At 42.3% G+C, this 26,942-nt stretch overlaps 2 protein-coding genes across 12 annotated transcripts in view; one reads left to right on the top strand and one right to left on the bottom strand.

Moving 5' to 3' along the window:
* GPR107 (G protein-coupled receptor 107) overlaps nucleotides 1-13,757 on the bottom strand; it is a 54,914-nt gene extending 41,157 nt beyond the window's left edge. The window contains exons 1-8 of one of the 2 annotated variants that reach the window (XM_019475730.2): nucleotides 13,609-13,757; nucleotides 6,389-6,514; nucleotides 5,166-5,216; nucleotides 4,797-4,885; nucleotides 3,554-3,708; nucleotides 1,727-1,761; nucleotides 1,341-1,397; nucleotides 429-539 (exon numbers count right to left, since the gene is read on the bottom strand). In XM_019475730.2, the coding sequence (XP_019331275.1) occupies nucleotides 429-539; nucleotides 1,341-1,397; nucleotides 1,727-1,761; nucleotides 3,554-3,708; nucleotides 4,797-4,885; nucleotides 5,166-5,216; nucleotides 6,389-6,514; nucleotides 13,609-13,710 (726 nt within the window). In that variant the 5' untranslated portion in view covers nucleotides 13,711-13,757. The remainder of the gene's footprint in view (nucleotides 1-428; nucleotides 540-1,340; nucleotides 1,398-1,726; nucleotides 1,762-3,553; nucleotides 3,709-4,796; nucleotides 4,886-5,165; nucleotides 5,217-6,388; nucleotides 6,515-13,608) is intronic. The other variant, XM_019475731.2, reaches the window with a different exon arrangement.
* A 987-nt stretch (nucleotides 13,758-14,744) lies between these two features.
* The window catches only part of FNBP1 (formin binding protein 1), a 136,984-nt gene continuing 124,786 nt past the window's right edge, over nucleotides 14,745-26,942 (top strand). For 7 of the 10 annotated variants that reach the window (XM_019500996.2, XM_019501002.2, XM_059715621.1 and 4 more), the window contains exons 1-2: nucleotides 21,815-21,907; nucleotides 22,460-22,525. In XM_019500996.2, coding sequence (XP_019356541.2) covers nucleotides 22,502-22,525 — 24 coding nt within the window. In that variant the 5' untranslated portion in view covers nucleotides 21,815-21,907; nucleotides 22,460-22,501. Of the gene's footprint in view, nucleotides 14,867-20,655; nucleotides 20,745-21,812; nucleotides 21,908-22,459; nucleotides 22,526-26,942 lie in introns of those variants that run through there. The other 3 variants (XM_019500992.2, XM_019500997.2, XM_059715620.1) reach the window with 3 other exon arrangements.

Genomic DNA, 26,942 nt, shown 5'->3' with positions numbered 1-26,942 from the left:
CCACTGTTTTGTACAAGGAGAGAACTTTGAGCTTGACTGCAAGACCCCACATGTTCAAACCACAATCCACAATTATGTAAAGATAAAAAGAGAGGTATTAACAGTTGTTTTGAATGAATTCTTACCACAGCACATCACAGCTCTAGAGACTACACCCAACCCTCAGTTTTTATATTTTCATCTGCTTACTTCTGGCACTGAATTTCTTCCTGCTGTAACATACCTGATGTCAGAGATACTTCCTTCAATGATGTCTGTGCTGAACAGTACAATAGAGGATTTTTCTTTTAAAAGATGATACCTGCACATTCACCTGCTTTAAACCAAAAGCTGATGTTCCTATGCTGCAGCAGTATGTTTTCATCACTTGATGCTGCTAATTAAGTGAATCCATTAGCTCTTGTGTATATGTTACAAGCAATACTCACATCAAGGCTAAACAGGAGCTGATCATTGGTCTGCATATCATTGCCAATACACTTGTAGAAATAAAGGTTGTAGAGACCTTCTTGGTCATCAGAGCTGATACTAAAATTAAACTGAAAATAAGAACAGGGAGAATCAGCAGGTTTGTAAGAAAGAACAGAACTGCTCTGCTGTTAACACTCTCTATTGAAGCGTGAAAAGTACTTGCAGTCATTTAGGGTCAGATCTCCCCTTTGCACAAAACCCACTGCATATCAGAAAGATACCAGTAATAGTGTCAAAGTACTTCAGATGCATTAACAGTGTACTAAGCTCCTTCATGATGTGCTCTTAAATTCAGGCCCACCAACTAAAGGAATCAGTTTTACTTCACTTTTTTCTCATATGATACAACGTCACATAATGAATATTCAAAGATTAGGGCAGACAGACAGGATCAGCCTTGAGGCTACATAAACTCATCCACCTCCCACAACACCTTTTCCCACCAACAGCTGACAGCATTTAGTTTTTTAGACAAAAACAAGTGAAAAATAGCATTGAGGTTAGTCAAATGTGTTAATTTGGTCTCCCTCAACAACAGTCGCCACCTAAAATTTTTTGTTACAAAGACAAACCATAGCTATTTTCATTAGAGTTCTCTATACTTTTAAGCCTCTAATTACACAGAACAAGTTTTATTACCTTCTGCCTAGCAAATGAAACAGCATGGGAGAGCCAAATCAGAAGAGCAAGTGCTGGTTTACAAAACCAGCTTCTACAGCTACATCCTGTAAAGAATGAACTTTCCAGATCCTACTCCTAAGAAGGCAGCACAAACAAGGTTTTATAACAGAGCAGCAGACTTACATTTTTTAGCAAGAGAAAGATAGTCCTTTTACATTTTCAGAATGAGGTGCAGACTGAAAACATACCTGGAATGAAACAGTTCCTTTATCATTATGAATAGGGTGTACTTGTTCTATTATGTTCTGGTGGAAGAAGAAGAGAGAGCCAGTTACAGTTTTGTTTAAACAGATAAATATTGCAATGAATTATGTTATACACCATGTTTTTCTAAATGTGTAGATCAGGGGGTCCCAATCCCCAGGCCACGGCCCAGTGGAAATTCCAGCCGTGGTCAGCTGTGACTGCTGGGCCGTGGCATAAAAACTTTGCAAACCCCTGGTGTACATATTACATTGCTTCTATCCTACATCAGTCTGAAAACATTCTTATTTTTTACTACAGCTTGTGTCTGGAAGATGGCCCACCCCTTTCCCTTTAGCTTACCCCAAAGGTCAACTAATGTTTCTCTTACCTGAGCTGCTGTTGTACTTCGTTTGATCTTTTTGCCTAGAGAGAATGAAGCAGAACAAATTCAGACACTGTTTGAATTAAAACACTCTCACATACTGCACTACCTTCTATTTCTGCCTGGCAAATATAATGATGACTTCTAAGCTCTCCTGCTAGTCTGCCTGTCAGTTTTCAAGTGGACTTTAATTGCAAGAGCAAAGTCTCCTCCTCAAGCACTTTTATTAATTCAGAACTGAAGCAATGATGGATTTCCCACAGTCGCACACCTTCCAAGGAATACTACTCAAGGGGTCACAGTTTCAGCTGCGATGTCCCTAGACCATGTCCCAGTAAATGATCAGAAGTCACCCACTAGCCAGGGGCAGGCAATTATTTTGGGCAGAGGGCTGCTTACTGAGTTTTGGCAAGCAATCGAGGGCCACATGATAGGCAGCCAGGGGCAGATAAATATTAATTTTCTAAACTTTTAGGGGCCCTGCAGACTGGATAGAAAGGCCTGGCAGGCCGCTTCTGGCCCCCGGGCCGCATTTTGCCCACCCCGGTACTAGACCAAGGTTGAGGACTTTTCCCCAACAAATGCAACTTCCCTTTATAGCCTAGAGTTAATGGATAGGCTTTAATGGAACATAACAGAGTCCACAGTCCCACTTGAACAGAACCTATGAGCAACTTTACAGCAGCTGTGATTAGTAGAGTAATAATTGGAAAAAAAAGATAGAGTGAAGCTGAAGCTTGAGAATACTACAGCCAGGCAGCCACTTCAATCCACTAAGACTAGCCTCTAGCATTTTTTTCTTTTTTGCCTGCCCATAGACAGAATACCACAGGCTGTTTACAGGGAATCTCATCACAGCAGGTACTACCAGGTACAGTTCACCACTGCTGGGGATTAACTCAGAGGCACATATCACTTTATTGCCTAAGAGTGGTTGCTGCTGCATTGCTAACAAGTGGCACAGACTAGGCATCTACTCAGTCCCGATGCTGTGAAAACCACATCATTGGATTCCAGAGGCAAAATGTTCTGCTGAACAAGTCACAGGCTTGAGCATATAAAATGATACTGAGATGGGTAAGTGTAGAAGCTAGTGTGCCAAGCATCGCCTCGGAGGGGATGTGTGACTGGCAAATCAAATTAGAATTAGGTCCCATTAATTTCAAAGAGAAAGTTGAGCCCAGATTATACATTCTCATCAGAAAAAACATAGGAAGATGAAGACTGTGGAGCATTTTTTTTAATTCTTTTTTTGTGGGGTAAGGGGCAGGGAAGGGAAGCATGTTCACTACCTATACAAGGCTACTGCTCAATCATCAAACCCTCCTATTTCATAAATTGAGAATCAAGAGCAGCTCTCTCTTTCTACAACAGCAGTCTGACAGGATTTCCAGCTGCCCCACCCCTTGGGCCAAGGGAGACCCAGAATGTCAAAGGGGGCTCATTAACAATGACAAAACTAAGAAAGCAAGAAAGGGTCTCACATATACTGTGCTGACATACAAAGCCTCAGAGTGGCCAATAAAGACCATTGTTCGACACCACTCTGTGGTAGAAACCAGATAGTCTGAATCGCAATAGCAAATACAAGGGGACAGAATTCATTAGCAGTTTCACCAGAATTTGGACTCTACAGCAACACATTTTCATCCATCCGATGAGAGATTCCAGCACCTTAACCAGAAAGGAACCTACAGCTAGCACTGGGGCCTGGCTGGACAACTAAAGGATTAAGTGACTTTGTTGTGGCCAAATGGCTGCAAAGGGCTGCGTGTACATGGCATAGAAATGCTGGCAGTGGCAGCACGGCCTACTTTGTTTTGACAGGCTCACCTTGGCTTTCAGGATTCTGGCTGCTCTCCCCAAGGGCATGTTCAGAGTCACTGGCTTGTTCTGAAGTCTTAGTAGCCTCAGAAGTATTCCCTTCTGGTGTGAAGAAAATTTTAGGCAACTGAGCAGCAGCTTCTGGAGAGACCCTTACTTTCACACTAAAACAAACAAGAGGGGTCTTGTATGTAAGAGAGCAAATAGGACAGTCAACAGCAGACTATTAGGCATAGTTCTGCACAGGAAAAGACTGCCTAACACAGTAAAAAGAATGAATAAAGAAGCTGGGTGGCGTTTGGACTAAAAGCAGGGAAGAGAGTAGCATTCAACTTAGGGGACACACTTGAGAAAACTACCCACTAAGATGGCTTTGAAGACAACTTCCTCTAAAACAGTAGCTCCTGAATTCTTTAAAACATATTAACAAATTTCCTGCATTATTTAGAGTGAGCAGACCAAAGACTAACCCAAAACTGTTACCATATGAGACATGAAGTGAACCCCCACAATAAAAGGGGACCTGAACAGTTATGGCAAGTGAGCAGTGAAAGATTTTCTTCAGTTTTGGTAGTTTTAGATGTTACAACTAATAACAGTGAAGCCTTTCACACAGAAAGGAATACAATTTTAATTTGAACAATCGTGGACAGTGGCACAAGGGAGACAGGGAAAGGAATACTTGCATTATAAGATAGGTTCGCTACAAGCATCTCAAAATATGTTATAAGCATTATGTCTTACACTATGTTAGAAGTATCATGTCTTCACCATTCAGCAGTAGGCACATATGTGATTCATATAGAAAAGGGGCAAATTGAAACAGGATTTTAAATAAAGTTAAATGAGAACTGGGTTTTTTGGGGGTTTTTTTTGGAGAACAAGTGACAGAGTTGGGAATACAACCTAAGAATCCAGGTTCTATTGCTTCTAACCATTAATGCAATACTTTCTATTCAGGAGAGAGAGGGGGGGGAGAGGGGTTTAAAATAGTACTTGACAGTGGGACTGAAGCAGATCACAAAACATTATCAGTTCCCCTTGGCTTCTCTAATGTCATGCATACTTGCACTAAAAATGGCAATACAGGCAAAACAGGTTTCCTATACTTTCCAACTAGCGCTGACTTTGCTAGATTAATCTATAAGTGTGGAAAATAATATACAAAAATGAGAGAGCGAGAGAGAGAGCGAGAGAGAGAGAGAGAGCGCGCGCGCACGCACGCTAAAGTCTTTTTCTGAGTTTCACTCACACATCATTTTTGAGGTCCAGGAGTAGAAGAACAACAGAGACATCCTGCTCTGGTTTTTTTTTCAAGATACAGTAATCCACTTCTTCATCCTGACAATGAAAGAGCAAAACATCTCACATCTGCCCTCCTGTTAATACTAGAATCTTTAAGTGGCCTGTTGGGCTGAAAAAACTGGGACAAGACCTACTCAAAGGAGCAGACAGGGCCAGTCTATTGTGATGTTAACATCACACCACCCATAGAGTAATTTAGATTAATGGGTAATCCTTCTCCATCAGTTCTTGGAATGCTGCTGACCATGGGATCAATTTTTAGAGAGTCTGATTAGTCTTCAGGCTATATACAGAACCTTCACCCCTTCAGTCTTACCAGGTAAGTGTAGAGACCATCATTCTTCGTTCGGTCCAGAGTGAATCCCACCTAAAAACACAAGCATTTTAACATCATTGTTGCATTAAATCCAAAGCTGAAATTCTTCAGCGCCAGAATTCAAATCAGCAGCTAGATGAAGACAGTACTTCCACCTGGCTTAGTTTATTTCGAGGCAGTTGCGTTTGAGGTCCAGGAGTAGAAGAACAGAGACACTGGGTTGCCTACGTTATCTGCCACACTGGGTACAGAACCTACTAGTACAAATGGATTTGATGCTTCATCCAACTAAACTAAGAAAGAAGGCTGAATCAGCACCTACACTGTTTCAACTCTGCCAATAAATTCTAAACCAACCAACCAACTCAGCATCTCATTAGCTTCCTCAAATTGAGGCTAAGGGGATCATTCATATTTTAATCCACTGTGAACTTTTTTTTAACTACCTATCAAAATCATTTTGTTGAAGGACATCACATGACTTGGGTCTATAGAAAAATAAAAGCAATAAGGATTTTTTTTCCTTTTTACCAGTCCGATTTTATATTTAACAAGGCTGCATCAACAGACATTGCATTAACAGCCCACCTTGCATTAACAAACATTGTAGTAACTGTAAGTCTCCTAAATATTAATCCATGCAATATTTAAAATGGTATAAGATACCAAATGCAGTTATCCTTTGCATTGGGAACTTATCAGTCCAGTACAGCAAACTATTTTGTGATGTTGTTTAAAAGAACAGTAGCTCTACTGAGAAAAATCCATGGTAGAGGACTGTTTAGGAAACCATGAGATACTTACTTCCTATATTGATCAATGGAGAGCAAGCAAGTTAGAGCACACCATAAAAGTAAAAAGGCTGTTACAGTAACTTGCCAGGAGCAGAGACAGACCCATTTACTAGTATAACTCTACCAAGATATCCATATTGAAGTGAATTAAATCCCAGTAGTGAGAAGCAGCCATTATAAGACCAAACTAAGAAGTGAACCCTAATCAGAGTCAAGATATTGAATTGAAATACTTTTTATATAAAGCAGAGTATAGGTATTAGCACAGAGCTTGGTCAATTCACAAGCAACACACATGGATCAGTTATACAGAAGTGACAGATTTCTCTTAAGAAAACTACTGGAGTGGGAGCTCCCATCTTTCTTTAATACCTGTTACTTCCATTAGCACTAAGGGGAAGGGTCTCATTATGTACATAAGTCACTTACTGCTAGGTTGCTTTTGTCTTCAAGGACTTTAGGTCCTTTCAGTGAAAGACTGCTGACATTGACCTTCATTAAACCATCCTTGAAGAAGCCAAAAGTGTTGAGGTGAACTCTCTGCCTCACATCATCCTGCAAGAGATGCAACAATCAACTGTTAGCAACAATGCAGGTTTCTAATATATCAATGGGGGAAAAAAAAAAAAAAAGAAGTTGGAGAAAAAGTGTGGGGGGGGGGGAAATCACATCATCTCTATCAAGTGTTAACTCAAAACAAGTGATGGGTCATCCACTCAGGGGGGCCAAATACAAGTCAGTTTTAAATCAGGATCCTTATTTTTTCCATCAGTAACAACCCAGCTGTATTCAGGACAAAGATTAAAAACAATCTGGAGATGGTATTGTTTTGACACCACTGCCAAACTTAATATTGGTACAAAAGCAAAAGCTGTCAGTAAATCAAAACTGCTACTGTTTGAACACTAGCTGTTCTCTCTGAAAAGCAGCTGTCATTGCAGCAGATTAGAAAGGAACTAGTTTCCTCAAATTCACTTGCCTAACCAAAGCCCAGCTCTCATTTAGGTGCCTTATAAGCATCACATTCTCCTGTCATCTCTCTCATGTTAAACAGGGCCAAAGCTCAGATGGTCAAATACATGAGATGCTGGAGGATGTGGCACAGTCAGTTTTATAATTAAATCCTTTTCCTTTCAAATACTCTAAAGCCCCAATTTGTCACTGAGAAAGAAATTAATGAGAGTACTATCTTTTCAGTGAGATGTATAAGAAAAATATATATAAGTAATGAATACTGGGGCCATGCAGAATCCAAATGCACTTTAAGAACAGAGGTGTTAGCTCTAATTAAAACAGCAAGATTCAGCCCCAGCTAGTTTGGTCCTGCATACATAAAGTCCACCTGGAATTTTATGTGGGGTGTTTGTGAGCCCCTAAGCCAAACTAATACTGATACAATTCAGCTGTGGAAGAAGGGTCCTTGTTTACACTTTGCAGACGGAAAGATAGAAAGAAAGCTTAGGTGGCTAAGCACATCACCATTTTCAGATGACAGGCACTGAATGTTTAAGTATTATCTCTGGGGATGCCACATCGTGGACAAAGAAGGTCATGACCCTACTAGGTGTCATGGATGCATCTAGATTAACATGCACAATCTGGAGGTTCTTAGTCCTAGAAAACTATTGGGAACCAGAGGGAACTCAACAATAACAAAAAATAAAATGAAATGAAATAAAGGCTAATCAATGAGGAAGCTTTTGAAGTGCATTTTACTTGTTCAAGCTTTTGTGGATTGAAAATAGGACTACTTACTGGCATAATGAAGGGTGTGTGGACTAGGGAGACTTTTTCTGTGCCAAAAAAAATCAACAGGTTGAAAGTGAGGCAAATTTCTGATAGTGTAATAATCAAAGATGTATTAGTTTATAGAATGCTCTCTCCTATTCAAGGAAGCACCATTCCTCAACAGTCTAAAACTAACCTGAAAAGGGCACTGGAGAAGTCAACAGAGAATATAGGAATTGCAAGAGGTTCTTTTCTCATACCCCCATCTTTAATTTCTATGAAACTTGTTTGAGATCTCAGTTTAAAATACCTTATACATAACTACCACGACACATGCATACCCTTACACAAATAGGCAATAAAAAGGTAACCCCAACAGAATTGGGTTACCCTTGTAAATAGTCAGATGGTCTCTTCAGTATTCTAAGGAAAAAAAAATAGTGACACATGGCTCACAGCAGATGTTCTGTTTAACAGATTATTATAGTTGTGTTCTCTCTTCAGGTTCTGGGTCATTTGTACACTTGAAAGAAGAATCCAGATGGCTCTTTTGGTACCACGCTCAATACAAGTCTTAATCCAATATACTCAATTAATGCTGTTTATAATATACAGCCAAATAGCATATTGTGGATAAATATCTGTTGGGCATGGGTGGGGGTTAGGAAAGAGGACATTTTATGAGTATTTAATCTTGAAGTGTTCCAAGCTCATGGGCTTGAAAGGACCTTCAGGGCCATCCAGTTCAACCCCACTGACACATTGCAAGGTTCTTGACTTTGAAATCAAAAGGTATTGGCTTGCAACTCAAAAAGGTTGTTTGCAAAATTCAACTTAGAAAAGTGGAGGCCAATCTTTTTAGCATGTGTACCATTAAGCAAGCCCTACGCACTTTCTGAGTGCCACTTCAATCTTGCTCCCTTTCCCAATCCACCACTCTGCTTTCTGTTCCCTGCCTTTCTGCTGCTCTACTTTCTGCTCTCTGCCCATGTGACACTGTTCTTCCTGCCCAATCTGCTACACACAGAGGTCGCCCATGCCACAGGTTGGCCATTTGTGACTTAAACTATGCTTAACCTGTAGTGTATTTTGGGGGTGTTGGTTGTAGCCATGTTGGTCGAAGGACATAGGTAGACAAGGTTCTTTGGGTAAACATGATAACTTTTATTAGACCAACTAAACAGTTGGACAAATCGTTCTTTGCAAGCTTTCAGATATAAAAAACTGCTAGGAAGAAGGGTGTTTGTATCCGAAAGCTTGCAAAGAACATTTTTCCAACTATTTAGTTGGCCTAATAAAAGATATCATTTACCCAAATAATGCTGTCTGCCTGTAACCTGTACTATGTCATCTAACACACATTAAATGAGAGGGTCAAAATATTGACTATGGTAGGAACAAACAATTACCTCCAACTTAACCAACTTCAAGTACTAGCACAATTTACAAACCCAGTTAACAGGTTTGCAGGTTGAAGATCTGACACAATGTGTCACTGTGGCCTATTTGTAAACACTTATAGACTACCCACACACTCGGTATGCATCAACAGTTTAAAGACACAGATGTCTTAATATTTATCTTGCCTTTTTCAAAAGGATGAGGACTCACCGAATAAGTTCTTATTACCAATTACACATCATCTGATTTAAATGAGGCTACTCAACTATAAAACAAGGGCAGAATACAGTCCCATATTTACAATTAAAACAAAACTATTAGGACCAGAAAAAAGGTGGCACATTGTGTATCATCAAATTCCAAGCAAAATCCAATGTTAAGTGCGCCACGATGAGGGATTTGGAGCTCAGAGCAGCCATCATCCACCCATAATTCATAAAGTGGATGCAACAGGGTAGCCGGCAACTTTAATAATCACAGAGTTTAGAGCCAACCAGACCTTTAGTTATTAGACCAGATGGTAAGCTGTTAACTGTTCCCTGTAAAAGGCTGACAGGGGCACAGGAAAGAGCTATAGAAGGTGACAGGCTCCTAATGTCAACCCCAAACACAGGCACTGAAGGGATGAAGCCCCTAGAAGCAGCAGTGCCCAGGATGGGCCATGAAACAGTTCTGTATGATATCAAAACTTAGGCAAAATGTAAGAAGTACAAAACTGTATCTTGCCAGAGATATGGGCATGCCTGAAACCCCTGCCTAGTCTAGAAAACAGGCCAGGAGCTTATAATGATCGGGAAAGTATTCAGTTGAACATTTGAGTGCAACCTGGTTAAGAGACATGACATAAAAGGCTGCAGGTAAGAATAAATATCTAGAAAGAGTAACAGAGCAAATTGCTAAAAATTTGGTCTCTTACAATGAATTAAATAAGGTAATTAAGTCTGAAAATACAATCTGGAAAACATGTCAAGGAGGACAGGTTTGGCTGCCTCTTGGGAGCCAGTAAATGGCAATGATGCTGAAGGTAAGTTACAATGATTACTTTAACAACTATTTAAACAACTGTTACATTAGGTTTGGGTTAACACCACATCACAGAACTACTATCCTACTTTGTGTACCACAGAGTTTCCAAGGTCTTATGATGATGGTAAGCCAATTATTTCAGCCCTAATTTGCATCAAAGTTGACCACCTGCCGAGACATATTAAGGCCTCATCTGGAGATATTTTTCCCATATCCTGAAATAATTCAATAGAAGGCATACAAGAGATATTTTAGTTCCTGATATTGTGCCAGCCAATTAACATAATATTTTGAAGACTTGTCAAAAACAATGATTTTTATCCATCATGGTTTATTTAAAAAGTGATGCTTTGTCCTTACAGAACAATTCAAGTATGCTCCCAGACACCACTTAATAGTTGATGAAATGTATTTCATGATACAGAAAATCTAAAGTACAAACAAAACCTAAATGGCTTCTCTGGAAATAGCACTCTACACACACTTCAGTATTTCCATTAATGGAAAAAGTGTTAATTTTCAAAACAGTTCTGGAAATAACTATTTCCATGTGTTCCAAACAATAAACCATGTATTTTCAGAGGGTTTCTACTCTACCAAAGATTACACACGCATTTACAGACAAAGTAGGAATGCCAAAGGAAAACTTCTCCGAGTGAAACTACTAAGGTAGATTAGCATTTCAATAATGAAAGTGTGCACTTATCTTGAAAGATAGGACTAGCTTTGTAAGTTAAAACTGTTTTTAATGAATCAGCCAAAAGAAAAGATACCATTTTCTAAAAACAGGAACCAAGATATCAACAGTCTCAACTAGAAAACTGAAGGCTCCAACAGCAGGAACTAATGTGTTATGATGAAAAGTAGTTATTGAGACATCAGTATCTGGCTTTTCTAACAAGCTATGCGACAATGACTTGCTTAAGGAAGTAGAACAGCGAAATATCCAAAAAAGTGGTCTTTATCTCGGCAAACAGCATAGGCATAATTACAAGAATCATGAAGTTAAATAGCTGGTAGGAGCCACATGTTCACAGAAGAGCTGGAAACCAGATTAATTATAAATGGGAGGATTTTAAGTGGTCAACTTCCTGTGTAAACCTAAGCCTTCAAAGGGTGATAAGCACTTCTATTTTTCTTTAACTTTAAAAATAATTTCCATAATTCTCAATATTCCTGCCATGTTCTATCAATATCCTTAACTTGCCTAGCATGAGAATCTGAGAGTGAAAACCCAGGCAACTGAGCAGGCTCAGCAAGGCAACAATGCAATAGTTTGGAGTCTTACTGTCTAAAGAACAAATACTAAACATTAAACATCACAACAAAATTACAGGTCAAGTCTTGTAGAAAAAGTATATCCTTTTGTCAATAGAAAAAGTGCTTATCTGAGAGCCACATGCAAGTTTTTCTTCCCAAAGCCTCCTGTAACAGATCTGAAATGCTAGGGCTTCTCATAGCAGCCCTAAAACTAGTAGAAGTGACAGAAGCAGGTTAGTTTCAAGCTCCTAATAGTGCAAGACTGACGTACATGCTCTTTGGGCACTGCTTATATTAAAGTCAGATACATGTGCAGCTTTCAAACCCAAGACTATGAAAAAAGTGAAATGGGGTATGCTCTCTACCCTTCCCCAGCCATAACATAAGTAGGGAGACATCCTAAATGAATTCTTAATTTTAAGTGATAGAATCATATATTCACATTTTCAATATTAATACTTATTTCCATAAAAAATGTCTTCTTTTCTCTAAGTTTTAAAATTAAGAGACATTTCAAAAAGGTCAGTGTATGCAGGCTACGCTTTTATCTCCTCACACACTCCTTGTTAACTCCAAGCTACCACTTTCAGTCACCAGCACCCCCCTCTACTGAATTTGATACTGAAGTCATGAAAGCTGTCTGCTTTCCTTCTACCAGATTTAGGAGCCTATAGCAGCAGCAGCAATTCTTCACTTGAAGCACATTAACTAGTCTTTGGACCACAATATTTGCTTTCATTTTGTACAGCAGCATTTGTAAAGAAGGTATCACTGGATGCAACCTAATGGAAAAACAATGAAGGTATCAAGGATTCAGAAAAAGAGTAACACATACTATACTCATAGCCCTATGAGAAATAATAAAGTATCTTCCGGAAAGTAAGAAACAAGAGCCTATGTTTTGTATCCACAAACAGGCACCCAATCAGCATATGCAAGTCACAAGCATTTAAAAGGCTCTGCGTCCAATCCTTAAGATGTGTTGACAGTGGTCATGAGTTCTAACCTCATGAACTGAAATCCGAACACGAGCTGTGTATACCAATATTCAGCCTGGGAAAACACACAACTGAGAAGCAGAATGCTAGACATACTTCGTTTTTATTGATGAAAGCCCTTGAGTAGTCATGCTTGACCTGAGATTGAAGAGTTTAATGCAAAAATACGTAAATAAGGAATGCGAGAGTCTAGTTAGTTCTATTCGTTTGGAAATGAGGTCCAGTCAGTCTAGACTAGTGGGTCTCAACCCATTTGCCCTAGTGAGCTACACACTTGCAGCTCAATGTGTTATATGGACCACACCCACACAATTTATTTCCTGTCCATCCATTTAACAGGATTTCACATGGGCTGCAGCAGTGCAGTGCACTAATTGGGGCACGCAGGGCCCGAGGGTTGAGAACCATTAGTCCAGACCTGTTTACAGTAAAGCGATATCGCTGGGGATCAAGTTAAAGAACTGCGACTTTTCCAAGCATGATTTTAAGCCTTGTGAAAAAGTTAAAACAACAAAGGCAGATTTTGCTTCAGGCTTCCAATTTATCAGAAGAACTTAAAAATATAACCTCAACGCAACATTTGTAGAGCACGCTTCGTATTTTTATACCGTACACATCTCATATTTCCCACACGGGGCAAGTCGGTGGCTGATCCGGGAGCGGAGCCGCGCAGCCGCAACTCCCAGGGTTTTGCACCGATCCGCTTTCTTTAGCCACCCAAACTCCTGCTCAGCGACTTTCTCCTTATTGCGGGCAAGCCCACGATGGTCACGCACACGACAACACAATGTTTTTAGACAGATGCACCCAGCTGTGAGTTTTGTTCTTGTTTTCCGCCTTTGCTGAGAAGAACGGCACAAAAGCAGAACCGCTATCTGGAGGGCTTTTTTTTTTTCTCTTCTCTTGATGGTTATCTCCAACTAAGGTTTGCCTCCAAAGGAGGTGGATTCAAGGGGGTGTTTCGTGAGCACGGAAGAGGCAAACTATGGCTGCACCCACCGTGGGACCTGCCTCTGCTCAGCCGTGGCTCCCAGGCAGGCCCAGGCCACGAAGGGCGGTGTCGCCGCCTGCCCCTACTGACAAAGACACTCGGCCCAGCTCTTTCAGCGGCTGAGGCGTGCGCGGGGGTTTCCTTTCAGGGCCCAGGGGCAGCCTAGGAGAGGGGGCGCCCGGGTCGAAAGGCGCCGCAGGGGCAAGGGGCAAAGGGAAGGACCCCCCTCGCGCCCCGGGCCTTACTCTGAGCGTGAGGTGGTGCACGCGGCCGTGGCCCCATCCCGCCCAGAGCGACAGCAGCGCCAGCGCCTTCCACAGGGGAACGCGCCAGCCGCAGGCCGCCATGTTTATTCCAGCATCACCAGCCGCTTCCCCGCCCACTTCCGGGTTCAAGGGTCACACCACGTGATTTCCCCGCTTCCCTTCCCCGGCTGGGTTAGAGGGGGGAGTGTACGCGCATGCGTGTGCGCCTGGGCTCCGCTGGGGGAGAGGCGGAGTGAGCACGAGGCGGTTGGACCACGTGACCACCACTTCCCCGCCCCTCCTCAGCGGCCTTCAGGGCTGTGTGCGCATGCGCGCGGGGAGGTGCTGGGCTGCATGTGGGGGTGGTTGCTTGGAGGCGGGCAGAGGTTTGCTCTCATTTGAAAAAAAAAAAAATAGCAACGTAATTCGATTTTTATCTTTTTAATTCTTCCTAGCACAGTCTCTCCTGCTCGAGGGTGTTTTGGCCTCTTGGTCCCGATGCTGCTCGTCTCCCTAGGCACTTGGCTCTGCTCTGCCCCTTGGACAAATTTTGTGCCACCCTCCTGAGTCCCCCCCCCACCCCAGGGCTTCCCAGGGTTGGCTCTGCAGCCTGTATTTTGCACGCGCGTGTGCCCCTTGCCAGGGGGACTGGCGCTGAGGGATGATGCTGAAATTGGTTGCTTATTCCTGGTTCCTTTTTCAAGCTCCTTGCCGAGGCAGGTTCGAGGCCTGGAGAGCTGCGTCATGTGGAGTAGTCCAACACGGGGGTGCTCGTTCAGCCTGCATGCTGGTCCCAGCGTACGGGGCCGGACGGAGGTGGCCCAGGGGCCTAATCCTGGCACATGGGATCCGATGCAGCCCCGTGCTGTTGCTGCAGCCAGGAGGTTGAGCAACGCTGGCCTCGTGCGTTGGTGGAAGTGAAAACGCGCTTTCCCTGCTAACCATGGGAGAGAAGGACGTTTCTGCGTGTTGCATATGAGCTTTTCATCTACCTGTTCTCAGATGGTCCAATCTCTCCTTTTTTTTAGACGTTGTGCATCAGTCAATTGAAGCTCTGTTGTTTGTTTTTAAATGCCTAGCTTAGTTACGGGCTTTGTGTGAATTTTTAGGTTTCAAACTGTGAGGAAATGTCATAACAGTTGGTTATCTTTCAGACGGGGTATAGTCAACCTATGCTGAAACTTGAGAGCCGCTTCTGCCTGTTCTTTCTTCATCTGTTTGGTAGCTCCTGGTGTTGTACACAGCACGTAAGATTATTGTAAGTGAAAGGAATTAAAAGATACCTGTTTTTTATCCTGCTTGTTTATCTTGTGCATTTGATAGCACTTTTTTTTAATATTCACTTTAGCTGGTTTTCATCTTGAGAGGGGTTCTTTAATGTTTCCAGCACTCACTGAAGAGCTGAGGTATTAGCTGACTAACTAACCACAGGTTAAAGTAAAAAAACAAAACAAAAACCCAACACTTGCACGTAATAGTAAGGGAGCAGGAAAACTCTTATGTGCTGTGGTTTGTTAAAGGAAATTAAAAATAATTGCTTCATCAGAAACTGTGTTTCTAAAAAATCCCATAAAGTAACAAAAAGGCTTTTCTGCTTTATTATAATTCTTGGGTGTTGTTTGTTTCTTAACAGGATTGAACTGGGTCTTGAAGAGAATGTTACTGGTTTCACTCATTTTAATTATCCAAAGGGAGAGTAAGATAAGCGAAGAGAGAACATAAACCGTGAGAATGACATTAGCTTTTAAGAATTCTTGTGGGTGATATCTTTTATTGGACCCACTACATGGTTGAGATAGATATGGACAAGCTTTCAGATACTGCAGAACCCTTCCTTAGGCATCTGGTATAGAAGCAGATACAGTAGTTAAGTAGCAGATGTAACAAAAGCTTATGTAAAACTCCATATGTCCCTTGAGAATGATGTTTTGTTTCTGCACAAGTTTAGGAAGAAGATGACACAGTGTAGTCTGGCTTTTTTCTTAGATTTTAAGGCTTTTTCACTGTTAATACTCTGAAGTATTGCTTGTACTGTTGGTAAACAGCTTACAACAATTATTTTTAAATTGACCCTTTGAAGAAGCAAGTGAATTGCTGTAATTGGTCACAATGATTGTTGTATCGCCAGCTCTGGCAAATTTAAATCTTCTAGTTATCTACATAACTGTGCAAGGTAGCATGTCTGCTGGTTTCACTCATTACAGAAAATTGGTGAAAGCATAGAGGATAATGAATATACTGAGGAAAAAACTTTACAAGAAGCTCCTATGATCTAGGTCTATATAATATTGTGACTGAGACCAATGGCTCTCAACCTTTTGAGACTCGAGGCACCCCTCAGAAAATACCAGCTTTTAGTTGTTTTCAAGTTGTTAACAAGTTTTCACTTGTTTTTTGCCTACAGAAAAATAATAAAGCTATCCTTTTGCAGAAAACTCAAAAAGGTCACAACAGTTCAAAATGTTTTTGACACAATAGATTCCTATTTGAAATCTCTGGATTAATCTTGTGAATCATGTTTGCACACTTAACAGTGCTAACATTGCATGGCACCATGAAGCACACTTGAAAGGATCTCAAAGCACCCAAGGGTGCCAGAACACACTGGTTGAGACTTATTGTGCTAAGATGTCACCTGCACCAATTTTGAGTCGGCACCAATGTTAGTTGGTGATGTTCCCTGTTTATAGTTTTACTTCAACTTTTCTTATATTGTTCACTAGATGATGGTGTAAACAGAAATATTGTTATAAGCAGATGGAGCTGGGATAGGGATCCAAAATTATTTTTAAATAGGCAAAAATCCAGAGTGATCTTGTAGGTTTATTTCAACAATTAGTAACTTGAACTGGCCACTAGATGTCCTTTAAACTCCAAGCCTAGTATGAAAATACATCTATAGCCCAGTCACAATTAAATCAATTTTGACAATTAATTTGCTTTTATGGCTCTTTCATAATTTTTCATTAACGTTCATAATTCAGAATTTTTCCTAGCAATTGAGACGTTTGTGTGGCATTGGATGTATTTCTGTGGACATGTCAGACTGACAGCTTGAAAGACTCATGTCTAGGGGGAGTAGCTCCAGTGCCATTATTCAGACCTCTCTCTTACCTAACAAGCTTTTGTCCTGATGGAGAAAGACCAATTAGGTGGCTGAGTGTGATTAGTTCGTTCCCTGTGAGCTTTATGAGTAGGCTCAATCGCTGCATTCTCTGTTAGTCTCCAAACAATCCTGCAACTAATTATAAAGAATTTTTGTGTCCTGGACATGAAACGGGGCATGCCCCTGGAGGCTGGGTGGGGCATGGCTGCGTTGGTGGCGGCGGGATCCTGAGAGTGGGGAGCTCCTGTAGACACTGCCAGCGCTGTCGGTGGCAGGGGGTGAGCACTGACCATGGGTTGGCGACTACCTGCAGGCACCGCTGGCAGCATCGGCAGTGTCCAGGGCAATCGGGGACCACCTGCAGACGCCACCAGTGGCAGGGTGGTGGGCAGCGACTGCCCACAGGCAGTGCTGACAGTGTCAGAGCCACCTTTTTTGCAGGGGCTTCACTACCACGCATAGGGGGTGCACGTGCACCCCGTACATTTTACCCCTGGTTCTGGACCCAGAATCTACTTGGAAATCCCCTGTTTATTTTGCATGTTTCACTAAACAGCTGCTATTAGATGGTAAAGCCTTTCAGTACTTATCAGTGTGGTCTAGATTTCATAAACATTAGGGCTGGAAGGGACCTTGCAAGATCATCGGGTCCAGCCCCCTGCCCAAGGGGTAGGAAGTCAACTGGGGTCAAATGATCCCATAAGATAGGCATCCAAGTGTTTCTTAAAAGTGTCCAGAGTAGGTGCTTGCACCACTTCTGGGTGGGGAGTCTATTCCAGGCTCTGGGGAGTTGGACAGTAAAGAAGGTTTGTCTTATGTCCAGCCTAAAATGGTTTTCCCAGAGTTTGTGACCATTAGACCTTGTCTTCCCTTGCGGTGCCCTGGTGAACAGGCATTCTCCCAGTTCCTGATGCATCCCCCCTTATATACTTATAGGCTGTCACCAGGTCTCCCCCCCCCCCCCCCCCCCCCCCCCCCGAGCCTTTGGTTCTCCAGGCTGAAGAGTCCCATGGCTCTCAGCCTCTCTGCATAAGTCCTGTTTTCTTTTCTCTAATCATGCACATGACTCTCCTCTGGACTCTCTTAACCTTCTCCATATCCTTTCTAAAGTGCAGAGCCCAGAATTGGATGCAGCACTCCAGCTATGGCCTCACCAAGGCCGAGTAGAGTGGGAGGATGACTTCCTGGGTCTTGCTTGAGATGCATTGGTAGATGCAAGCCAGGGTTTTGTTTGCTTTGCCAGCTGCAGCAGTGCACCGGTGGCTCATGTTCATCTTGTGGTCAGTCATGACCTCCAAGTCTCTTTCGGTCCTGGTGCTAGTGAGTGTAACACTGCTGAGCCTATAAGTATGATGTGGATTTTTTTCCTCCTCCTGAGGTGGAGCACCTTGCATTTCTCCATGTTGAATTCCATCACGTTTTGATCCTCCCACCTTGCGAGCCTGTCTAGGTCAGCCTGAATCGCCAGCCTGTCTTCTAGTGTGACCATACTTCCCCATAATTTGGTGTCATCAGTGAATTTAGCCAGTCTGCTTCTGATACCTGAATCCAGATAATTTATAAATATATTAAGAGTACAGGTCCAAGTACGGATCCCTGGGGGATGTCACTGGTCATCATGCAACGTGTTGATACAGTTCCATCAACTACCACAGAGCCAGTTCCCCAGCCATCAGGCTGTAAGGTTGTTGAGGCTGCAGTTCCCCAGTTTTACCATGAGGACTTAATGGGAGACCAAGTCAAAGGCTTTTTTGAAATCCAGATAAATGATATCAACATCTTCTCCTTTGTCCAGGTGGTATGTCACCTGGTCATAGAAGGAAATTAGGTTGGTCAGGTAAGACCTACATGCAACAAAGCCATGTTGGCTATCTCCGAATGTTGCATTCTGCTAGCCTGTTGTTGATGGTTTCTTTGATATTTTTTTTTTTTTCCCCCAATATCTTACCAGGGATTAAGGTCAATTGGCCTGTAGTTCCCTTCCTTCCTCCTTGTCTTGAAGATAGGCACCACATTGGCCCTCTTCCAATCTTCAGGAACCTCTCCTGAGTGCCACAAGTTCTCCAGTATCCTTGCCATAGGCTGTGCTACGATGTCAGCCAGTTGCTTTAGTACTCTTGCGTGTTTTCCAGTCAGGCCTGCTGATTTGTGGATGTCCAGCCTCTCAAGGTGTTCCTTTGCAAGATCTTTGCCAATGATGGGCGTGTGTTTGCCAATACCCTGGCAATCCTGCATCTTGCTAGGCAGGGTGATCCCCTTGGGCTGGTGGAAGACTGACACAAAGTAATTGTTAAGGAGATTAACTTTTTCCTGGGTGTCAGTTGTCAACTGCCCCATTTGGTTTAGCAAGGGGCCAGTGTTGCCCTTGTTTTTTTTCTGACTACCCATGTATCTGAAGAAGGACTTTGTCCTTGATTCCTGAAGCCAGTTTGAGTTTGGTTTCAGCCTTGGCTTTCCTGGTTTGCTCCTTACAGGTGCAAGCCAGTGCTGAATACTCCTCCTTGGTGATGTTACCTGATTTCCATCCCTTATTTGAACCTGTAATCTGGAGATTAAAGTTTCTTGAGCCTCTTGGGTCATCTACTCCCCTAAATAATTTATATTTAAATGCTATAATTAAGGTTGCTTCTTACAAGTAAGTGGAACTGCCTCTTGTGTATTTAGAGTGCCATAAGACAGTCTCATACTGGTGTATATGTACATTAATAAGTTTAATTGTAGCTCTAGATAGGTACATTGATTACGTTTGAAATGAGCTTTCCTCAGTGGCTACAGGTCCTCTCATCAGCGTTTCTTGGTATTTAGTCTTGGTATTTTGTTCTTTCATAGAACAATGCTGGGAGTGAATCATAGGTAGGTAAGTAGCTTATTCAAATTTGAGGGTGCTGAATTCATAGCAGGGTTGATGCTGGGAAAAGGGTGAAGGCCCCTGAGCTGTAGAGACAGGCAGATTTTACACAGCTGGGGATATCAAATGGGATTTCTTTTCCCTGAGAGCCAAAAGTTAACTTGCTGAGATGGAGGCAGTAATGTTAAAGGCCTTATCCTTAGTGAGATCTTGGGAGATTGCGAATCTCAGGGCACTTTGCACTGTAAGGTACTGTAGAGGCAAATGTCAAGGTATAAAGGTGCTCCTTAAACTTTAGTGCATGAGGGATTTCAAAGAGAAACCAGGTTCCCAGTGTCTATCATAAGGGAATGGGCGGGGTGGGGCTCTAAAATGATAAGGGAAGCAGATGCAATGGTGGTGATACCAGTGGAAAGAGGCACCCTCTCTTCTTTGAACCTGAAAACTGAAAAGATCTACCTTTTCTTTGGGACTGGTCCAGTGAGCATTCTGCATGCCAGACTCTAATTGGAGTTCAAAGTTGTTTTTCACACGAAGAGCTTCCAGGATTGGTACTAGATTCATACTAGGCCTGTTCTTGTTCAATTCAAGGCCAGTCTCCCATTCAGTTCTGTGAGACCCAAGTCTGATGTCCGTGTGCTTTCTAAATCCTATCTGACGCACTCTTGAAATTTCCACCTATTAATGCTTCAGGCTTTACACTTTCTGGGTGATTTCAGAATTTCCTGTTTTATAAACTGTATTAGAATAGGTTAGAGAAGAGCCAAGCAGTTGTATTAGGTGCCACATGGAGACAAAGTATTTTGTGAGTTCTTCAGAACAGATACTGCTATCTCAATAAACAAGACCAGCAAAGGGAGGGGTAAAGAGCTGTTACGTAAAATCAGAGTGACTAATGTGTTCCTGGAAAATAGTAAGTTATTTCCATCTTTTTCCCTCTGGTAGTTTTGCTTGAGGTTTTGTTAGAAGGAGATTAGTTAAACCATGAGGGGAGGGATCATGAAAGAAGGATTTGATGCAATTTTTTCCTCTGAATACAGACAGGTTCCCTTAACCAGGCTGGCTTAACAGGTTTGTCTTGTCTCCCTCACAGCTGCTGTTGAAGAGAGAGGGGAAAACCCACAGTTCATCAGGCTAGGGCTGTTTTGTGTGCATGTTCTCCACGCACTCCTCCTCTAGCAGGTGATAGCTTCTTAAATTGTACTCATAAGAACCTGAGCCCAGATCCTAGAATGTATTTTTTGTGGCCGGAACCCCTGAAATCAGTGAAGCAGATTGCTGCCAGGGGTCCACTAACTCATTGTTAGACCAGGTCTGTGGTGAAGCAGTACCTAAGCAAAAACTTATCAATGTGGTTGTGATATCAGAACACTTGCCGCAGGAACGTGACCTGGTGGCTTTAACTTGCTGCAAATCCACCCTTAAGAGGTATAATATGAATAAAACCATCATCACCCTTGCCCCTTTCCAAAACAAGATGGACTGCTGTAGTCAATTTTATCAAGGTATTACACTAGACAGAATAAATATGCACACATTTAAGTAATTGATATCACCTTGTGCATATTTGTACTATAGATGTTGAAATCCTTTGCCAAGTTTTTGCTTCTGCTGCTTTTACAAATGTCAGTTTAATAACTGCAGTTAGATGCTCCCATATTTTGAAGGGTAAGATACTGTCTTGATTTAGCCTAAAGTAAAACCTGTCCAGCTGGTATGGTGGTAAGTAGCTTTCTTACCTGTGTGCAGTAAGGATCACAACCCTACCTGCCAAATAGTCCTTCCTCACGTGAGGTGTCCCACTGATTTTTGCATTCCTAAAGTTTAAGAGCAGGCTCAACCGTATTTAAAAAATAGTGATCTAAAACTCTTGCAGGTTTCCTGTGGTTAGACAATGGAATTGTAAAATCAGATTAAGCTCACGGTGAAGGCTGGCGAAGTCTTGCAACTATTGAGCAAAAGTGAGCACAAAATAAATCTTCCTTTCCAGGGGAGAAAATATGTACAATTTTCTGGAAGGCTCCATAATTGCTAGGATCCCCTAGGCAATTATGAATATTCACAGAGGCAATCTGATGGCTTCCCCTGTTCCTTCCCTCAATTTAGAGGAGACAAATGACACGGTCCTAGCTTGGGTTGATTTAGGATTCATTTCTAGAGGCGTTTTCTTTACTTCACCAGATTTGAAGCCTGCGTGTTTCACGCTGGTTTTCATCCAGCCATTTCCCCCGCTTCCCCTCTCCCCTTACAGCACCAGTTTCACAGGCACAGCTGAGTTTCTTGGGGACGAAACCAAAAAAAACCAAACCAACCCAACCCACTGCAAAGGCAGCGCTCTCGGACTGGTAAGAGACGCGGGGGATCGGGACGGGACCGGGACAAAGCACCTTGCAGGGAGGAGAGCGAGGGGCTGGGGGTGAAACGCTTGCGAGGATTGCAATTGCATCCCGGGGAGGGCTCAGCTCCTCGCCCCCGCTGCGGTGCGGATCAGGGCAGAGCAGGGGGGAGAACCCGGATTGCATCGTGCACATGGCAGGGTGGTGGAGGCAGCGCAGCCCCTTGCCCTGCACGAGCCTCCTCGCCTGCCACGTGCGCTTGCGCAAGCCCCACGGGGGAAGGGGGCGGACACACACACGCCTGCGCAGTGTGTTGGAGCTGTCACTGCCCCCCCCCCACCCCCCTGTGCTGCTGCTGCTGCTGCTCTGGCCATTTTGCTGTGGAGGAAGCAATGAGGCAGCAGCCGTGACCACAGGAGAGGAGGGGGAGAGCCCCAGCCCCAGGAGCGGGGCTGTTTGGTGCATTCCCTCCTTGGGGAGGGGGCAGCTGGCTGCTGGGAAGGGGTGGGGGAGAAGGGGGCCAGCCCCCCCAGGGACTAAACATTGCCCCCCGCCCTGCAGGGCTGCTCCCCTCGCCCTGCCCTCCCGGGATCTGGTGGAGCCATGAGCTGGGGCACGGAGCTGTGGGTAAGTGAGCACGGGGAGAGGCATTCATGGGGTGGGGGTGAGCAGCAAGGGGAGGGGGGGATTTCTTTGCATATGTGGGAGGGGAAGGGGGAGGATGCACCCTCTGCAGGGTCTAAACCCCCACAGGCAAGGGAAGTTCAGTGTTTTGCTAGAATAATATAGAGATGCCCAAATGCAGCCCTGCGTGCCACCCTCTGCTTTCTGGAGTCATTTATTGTCATAACGGTTTGCCAGGGCAGGGCATGAGTGCGCTCCTGCACTGTAGCACCAGGCACCTAAGCAGGCTCCGTGCAGCTGCCGTGGAAAAAAATAAATAATAATAAAGACAAGATCTCCCACGATTATGATAAACATGCACCTCTCAAGTCTCCAGCAGCTTCTCAGCAAATGTCTGCAGCCCGCTCTGTTTGCAGATTTGGGATCAGCACAATGAAAGCAGCCCTAATGCCCCAAGAGGCAGGGTAGCGAGGGTTATTTCCCCCCACAGGCTACCAGACACGCTTGCTTTTGTTCAGTAGATTTCTTTTGTAAAGTTTTATGTCTGTTGAAAATTGTGTGTGGGGGATTTGAGGAAGCGATGAAGTTGGAATGGTTTGGTTATTTTTTTTTCTTGCTGTTTCTTGGTTGAAATAAGCAATGGGTCAAACCGAGCAGAAACAAAGAAAGGGAATTGTAAAGCAGAAGAGAGACTTCCAAAGCAGAGCCTCGTCTTATTTTTCTTTGAAAGGAAATGGAGAAGAAGTTTAAAGTTGAATTTATATACGAAGGGTTTTGATTTCAGGAGGGGGAGCTGCAGGGAAGAAAAGCAAGCTGATACAATTCCCTTTTGCTGTTTATTGTTTGTGTCCTGCACTTTCTTTTGAAGGAAGTGTTTGATTCTGGTGGGGGGAGAATATTCCAAACTTTTGAGAGAGAGAGTTTTGATTGTATAGGTTACCTGTTTGGCTTTTGAAGTCATTTTGGAAAGTAAGAAGGAAAAGGCATTTTGATTTACTTTGAAGCATTACAATAACATGTAGTATAAACCATATACAAGTAGATTTAAAGTGTGATTTTTTTTTTAATTTAATTTTTATTTATTTATTTTTTAATTAAAAAAAAAATTTGCCCTTATGCAAATCTAGGAAAACAAGGGTAGCAAAATCAAGGATATCTTTGAGGTTAAAAAAAAAGGAAAATGCATACATATGAGATCACAAAGAGGATATGATGCAGCCATGTTTAGCCAGTGTGACGGTGGATCATGGAGCAAAATGATACTGAGGGTTGCCTTGTCATAGTGGGTTTGGGATTGTGCACTCACTTAATGATGTAATGATAGGGTATTATAACTCTTTGGGCAGAAGTGTACTTTGGGTGAGGAGGAAAAGGGAAATTGAGCTTGGGTGGGTAGGGCAAATTAGTGGTGGAGAGCCACATGGGTTGCAAGATGCTGCAGGATTTCAGTCTTGCCTGCAAATACGTAAATATGCCAATCAGTGCAAGTCCATATGTAAACCTAACCCTTTCTATAAAGATAGGGCTTAGGAAATTAGGTATTTTAGATGTGCTAATTGTTAATCTTCATAGATGTTACAGGCCTGCTCTGGTATAGAGTTGACTAAGCATCCAGTTTTGATGTGATATAGTTATGTTCTATGTGGACGTGGGTTATATCTAGACTGTAAATTAGAAGCTAATGCTTGTTTTTAGAGCTTATGCTGGTATGTGTGGGTGTGTGTATGGGAGAGAAATGTGATACATAATATTAAAATAGTGCAAATGATGCTATGTTGATTTGTCATTGTTTAAACAGTCCCACTTCATGGGAATGCTTATGGGGAAAGTCTGCATTTTTTTATCTCAGATACTGGTGATGTTTCAATGGGGGAAAAGATTCAGTAATTTAAATGGAATTGAAACCATGAGCCATGAACCAAATTACTCATTATGATACTTCTGAATTGGAAGAAAACATGCAGAGTTCAAAAAATGACCTGCTGCCTGTTTTCACAGTCTGAAGAATAGTGTACCAAGATGCTTCCACAAAAAACGGGGGTAGGCTGGTTTTTGCTATAAAAAAATTACCTTTTGACCAGCATAGAAATCTGCTTTAGGCTTCTTTAACTGAATTGCTTTGGAAAGGAGTGTTTGTATTTTCCTGGTAACTCATTTTTTGCTTTTCAAAGAATCTTGTGGATGCGTTCTCAGCCCTATTGACTTCAGTGGGCTTGGGATGTTCCGATATACTATGAGAAGCATTACAAGTTACTGGGGAAAGAACTGTGTATCCAAATTACACTGAGATGAAGAATAATGGTAATAATTTAGGAGTAGAATAAATCAGAATGGGCTTATTTTAAATTTGCTTAACAGTTTCCTTTGCTTTTAGATCTCCTCCTGACTGATGCTTGGTTTTCACATGCTTGTTTAATATATAAGTTGTTCTTATTTTGAAAAATTAACTTCCTGTGAATGTTAAAGCCTAGTGTTTATATTAATTGGCTAGGGAATGGAGGTACAGAAGTGTAACAGTTTTTTGTTTGAAGATCCGCATTATATTGGTGTCATAGATTAGTTTCTACCTCAGCTTGCAGTTCAGGAAGGTTTTGTGCAGTAATTAGCTATTTGAAATCCAGTAGAAAATTGGCATTGCTTTGTTTTTCATCTAAATTTATTATGTATGCTTGACTTGCTGGGTGAGCACATGTTCACCTTAGAATTAACAAAGTGGAGGTAAAACACAGCTAATCTTGCTGCCTAGGAATGTTAGTGTGTCTGCATTTATGCACAGCAGCTGCTTGTTCCTGCAAAAAGGCTGGTGTTCAAAGCACAACATTGCAGAAGGAATGCAATAGGTAGCTTATTCCCAAAAGTTTTACCCCTGTGATATACTTGTCTATAGTATACACGTTACATGTAGCAGTCTTGCAGTCCTGAGGTTTTTTTAGGAAATTTTACCCCAGCAAAATTTCCTTTGATTTCTCTGTGAGTGTTGTCTGAGAAATTTGGCCCTCTGAATGTAAATGTGTACTTAACAAGTAGAACTCGTTAGAGCTATTAATGCAATAATGATATCTAATATCAGATTAAACATTTTGCATAATGAAATCATTTGGGGCCTCCACCCTATCCAGGCATATGGAGCAAACCTGGAGTATCTCCTGTACCAGCCTGCATGTGCAGCATTTCCGGTATGTATGAGAGTTACTCAGCACAGCACAGGCTGCTCGGCTTGTTTCTCCATGCCGAGCAGAACCTGCCTAATCCCTAAATATCCTCTGCTGCTATGGTAGTGTGAAAAGGAAGCAAGTCAGAGCTGGAGAGGGAGGTGATGTGTACCAAGAGCTGAAGCTAAGAAATTCCAACATGTATTGTTAGGCATCTGTAGAGACCAGTAATTGCTTCTGTTGTCTCTTCACCCCAGAGCAGGGGTCATTTAATTGTTCTTGTGGAACTGCATAGTTTCACTTGAGGATGGGATGTGAATGCAGAGAGTAGGGTTTATTAGGTGTTTTTGACTCCTGATGTTAACCTGTGCTTATAATCAATGTCCAGTTGATAGCATTCTCTAAATGCTTATGTTAACTTGGATGTTAGTGTGGAAGAAAGGCAATATAACTGGCAAATTAGTATTTCAGTACAGTCCCCTTTCACCAAACTTCAGTGAACAAAATATTTGGGTTGTTTCCTAAGGCTCCTAATGTACCTTGGGCTTTTCTTAACTTTTCATTCCCTGCATGAATGAGTGCAAGTAGCTGTACTTGCGCGCCTTCAGTCAAGTGTTCTGAATAATGGATAGTGGGATGGGAGTGGATTTTATTAAGTCTACAGTCAGTTTTTGTAAGTATTGGATTGGGTACTTGAAATAAGAAATGATCAGATTGATTACAGGTAAAACTGATCTTGGGCCTGTAGTCTGCCTCTTGAATGGAAGGAGCTTCAGTTGCTTAGTATATTGAAATAAATGAAGTCAGGATTTTTTTTCTTTCTTTTTTTTTTTTTTTTGGTGATGATGGGTTTGGTGTAATATGTAGTTTGAGGTAGCTACACATAATTTGTGGTTAAGAAATAGTCAGTCTGGTTACTGAGGAGAACTCCAGTGGCAATGAATCCAGTGTTGCATAGAGTTATAAATGCAGGTGGTGAAGGGATTAGATCTGGAAAGATTTATCCTGTTTGACTTATGAATCGGGACCAGATGAGTGGCAGAGTTTTGGATGTGGTATTTTAACCTTATGCTAAATGTGAATAGTAGGGTGAGAGTTAGAGAAAACTTTGACCAAGTTATTCATTTACATACTCCCTCTGTGTACAGGACATTTGCTAGCTGATGTTTTAACCAAGAGGTTGCTGAATATCCTATATGTACAAAAGAGTTTGACCGTTCCACAAGTGATCCTCTTGGCTTCCCTTAAAGACTGTTCATATGAGCTAG

Source organism: Alligator mississippiensis, chromosome 12, assembly GCF_030867095.1.
Source record: "Alligator mississippiensis isolate rAllMis1 chromosome 12, rAllMis1, whole genome shotgun sequence".
In the NCBI taxonomy this organism is placed as follows: Eukaryota; Metazoa; Chordata; order Crocodylia; family Alligatoridae; genus Alligator; species Alligator mississippiensis.
This window is presented reverse-complemented; position numbering and strand designations above follow the sequence as displayed.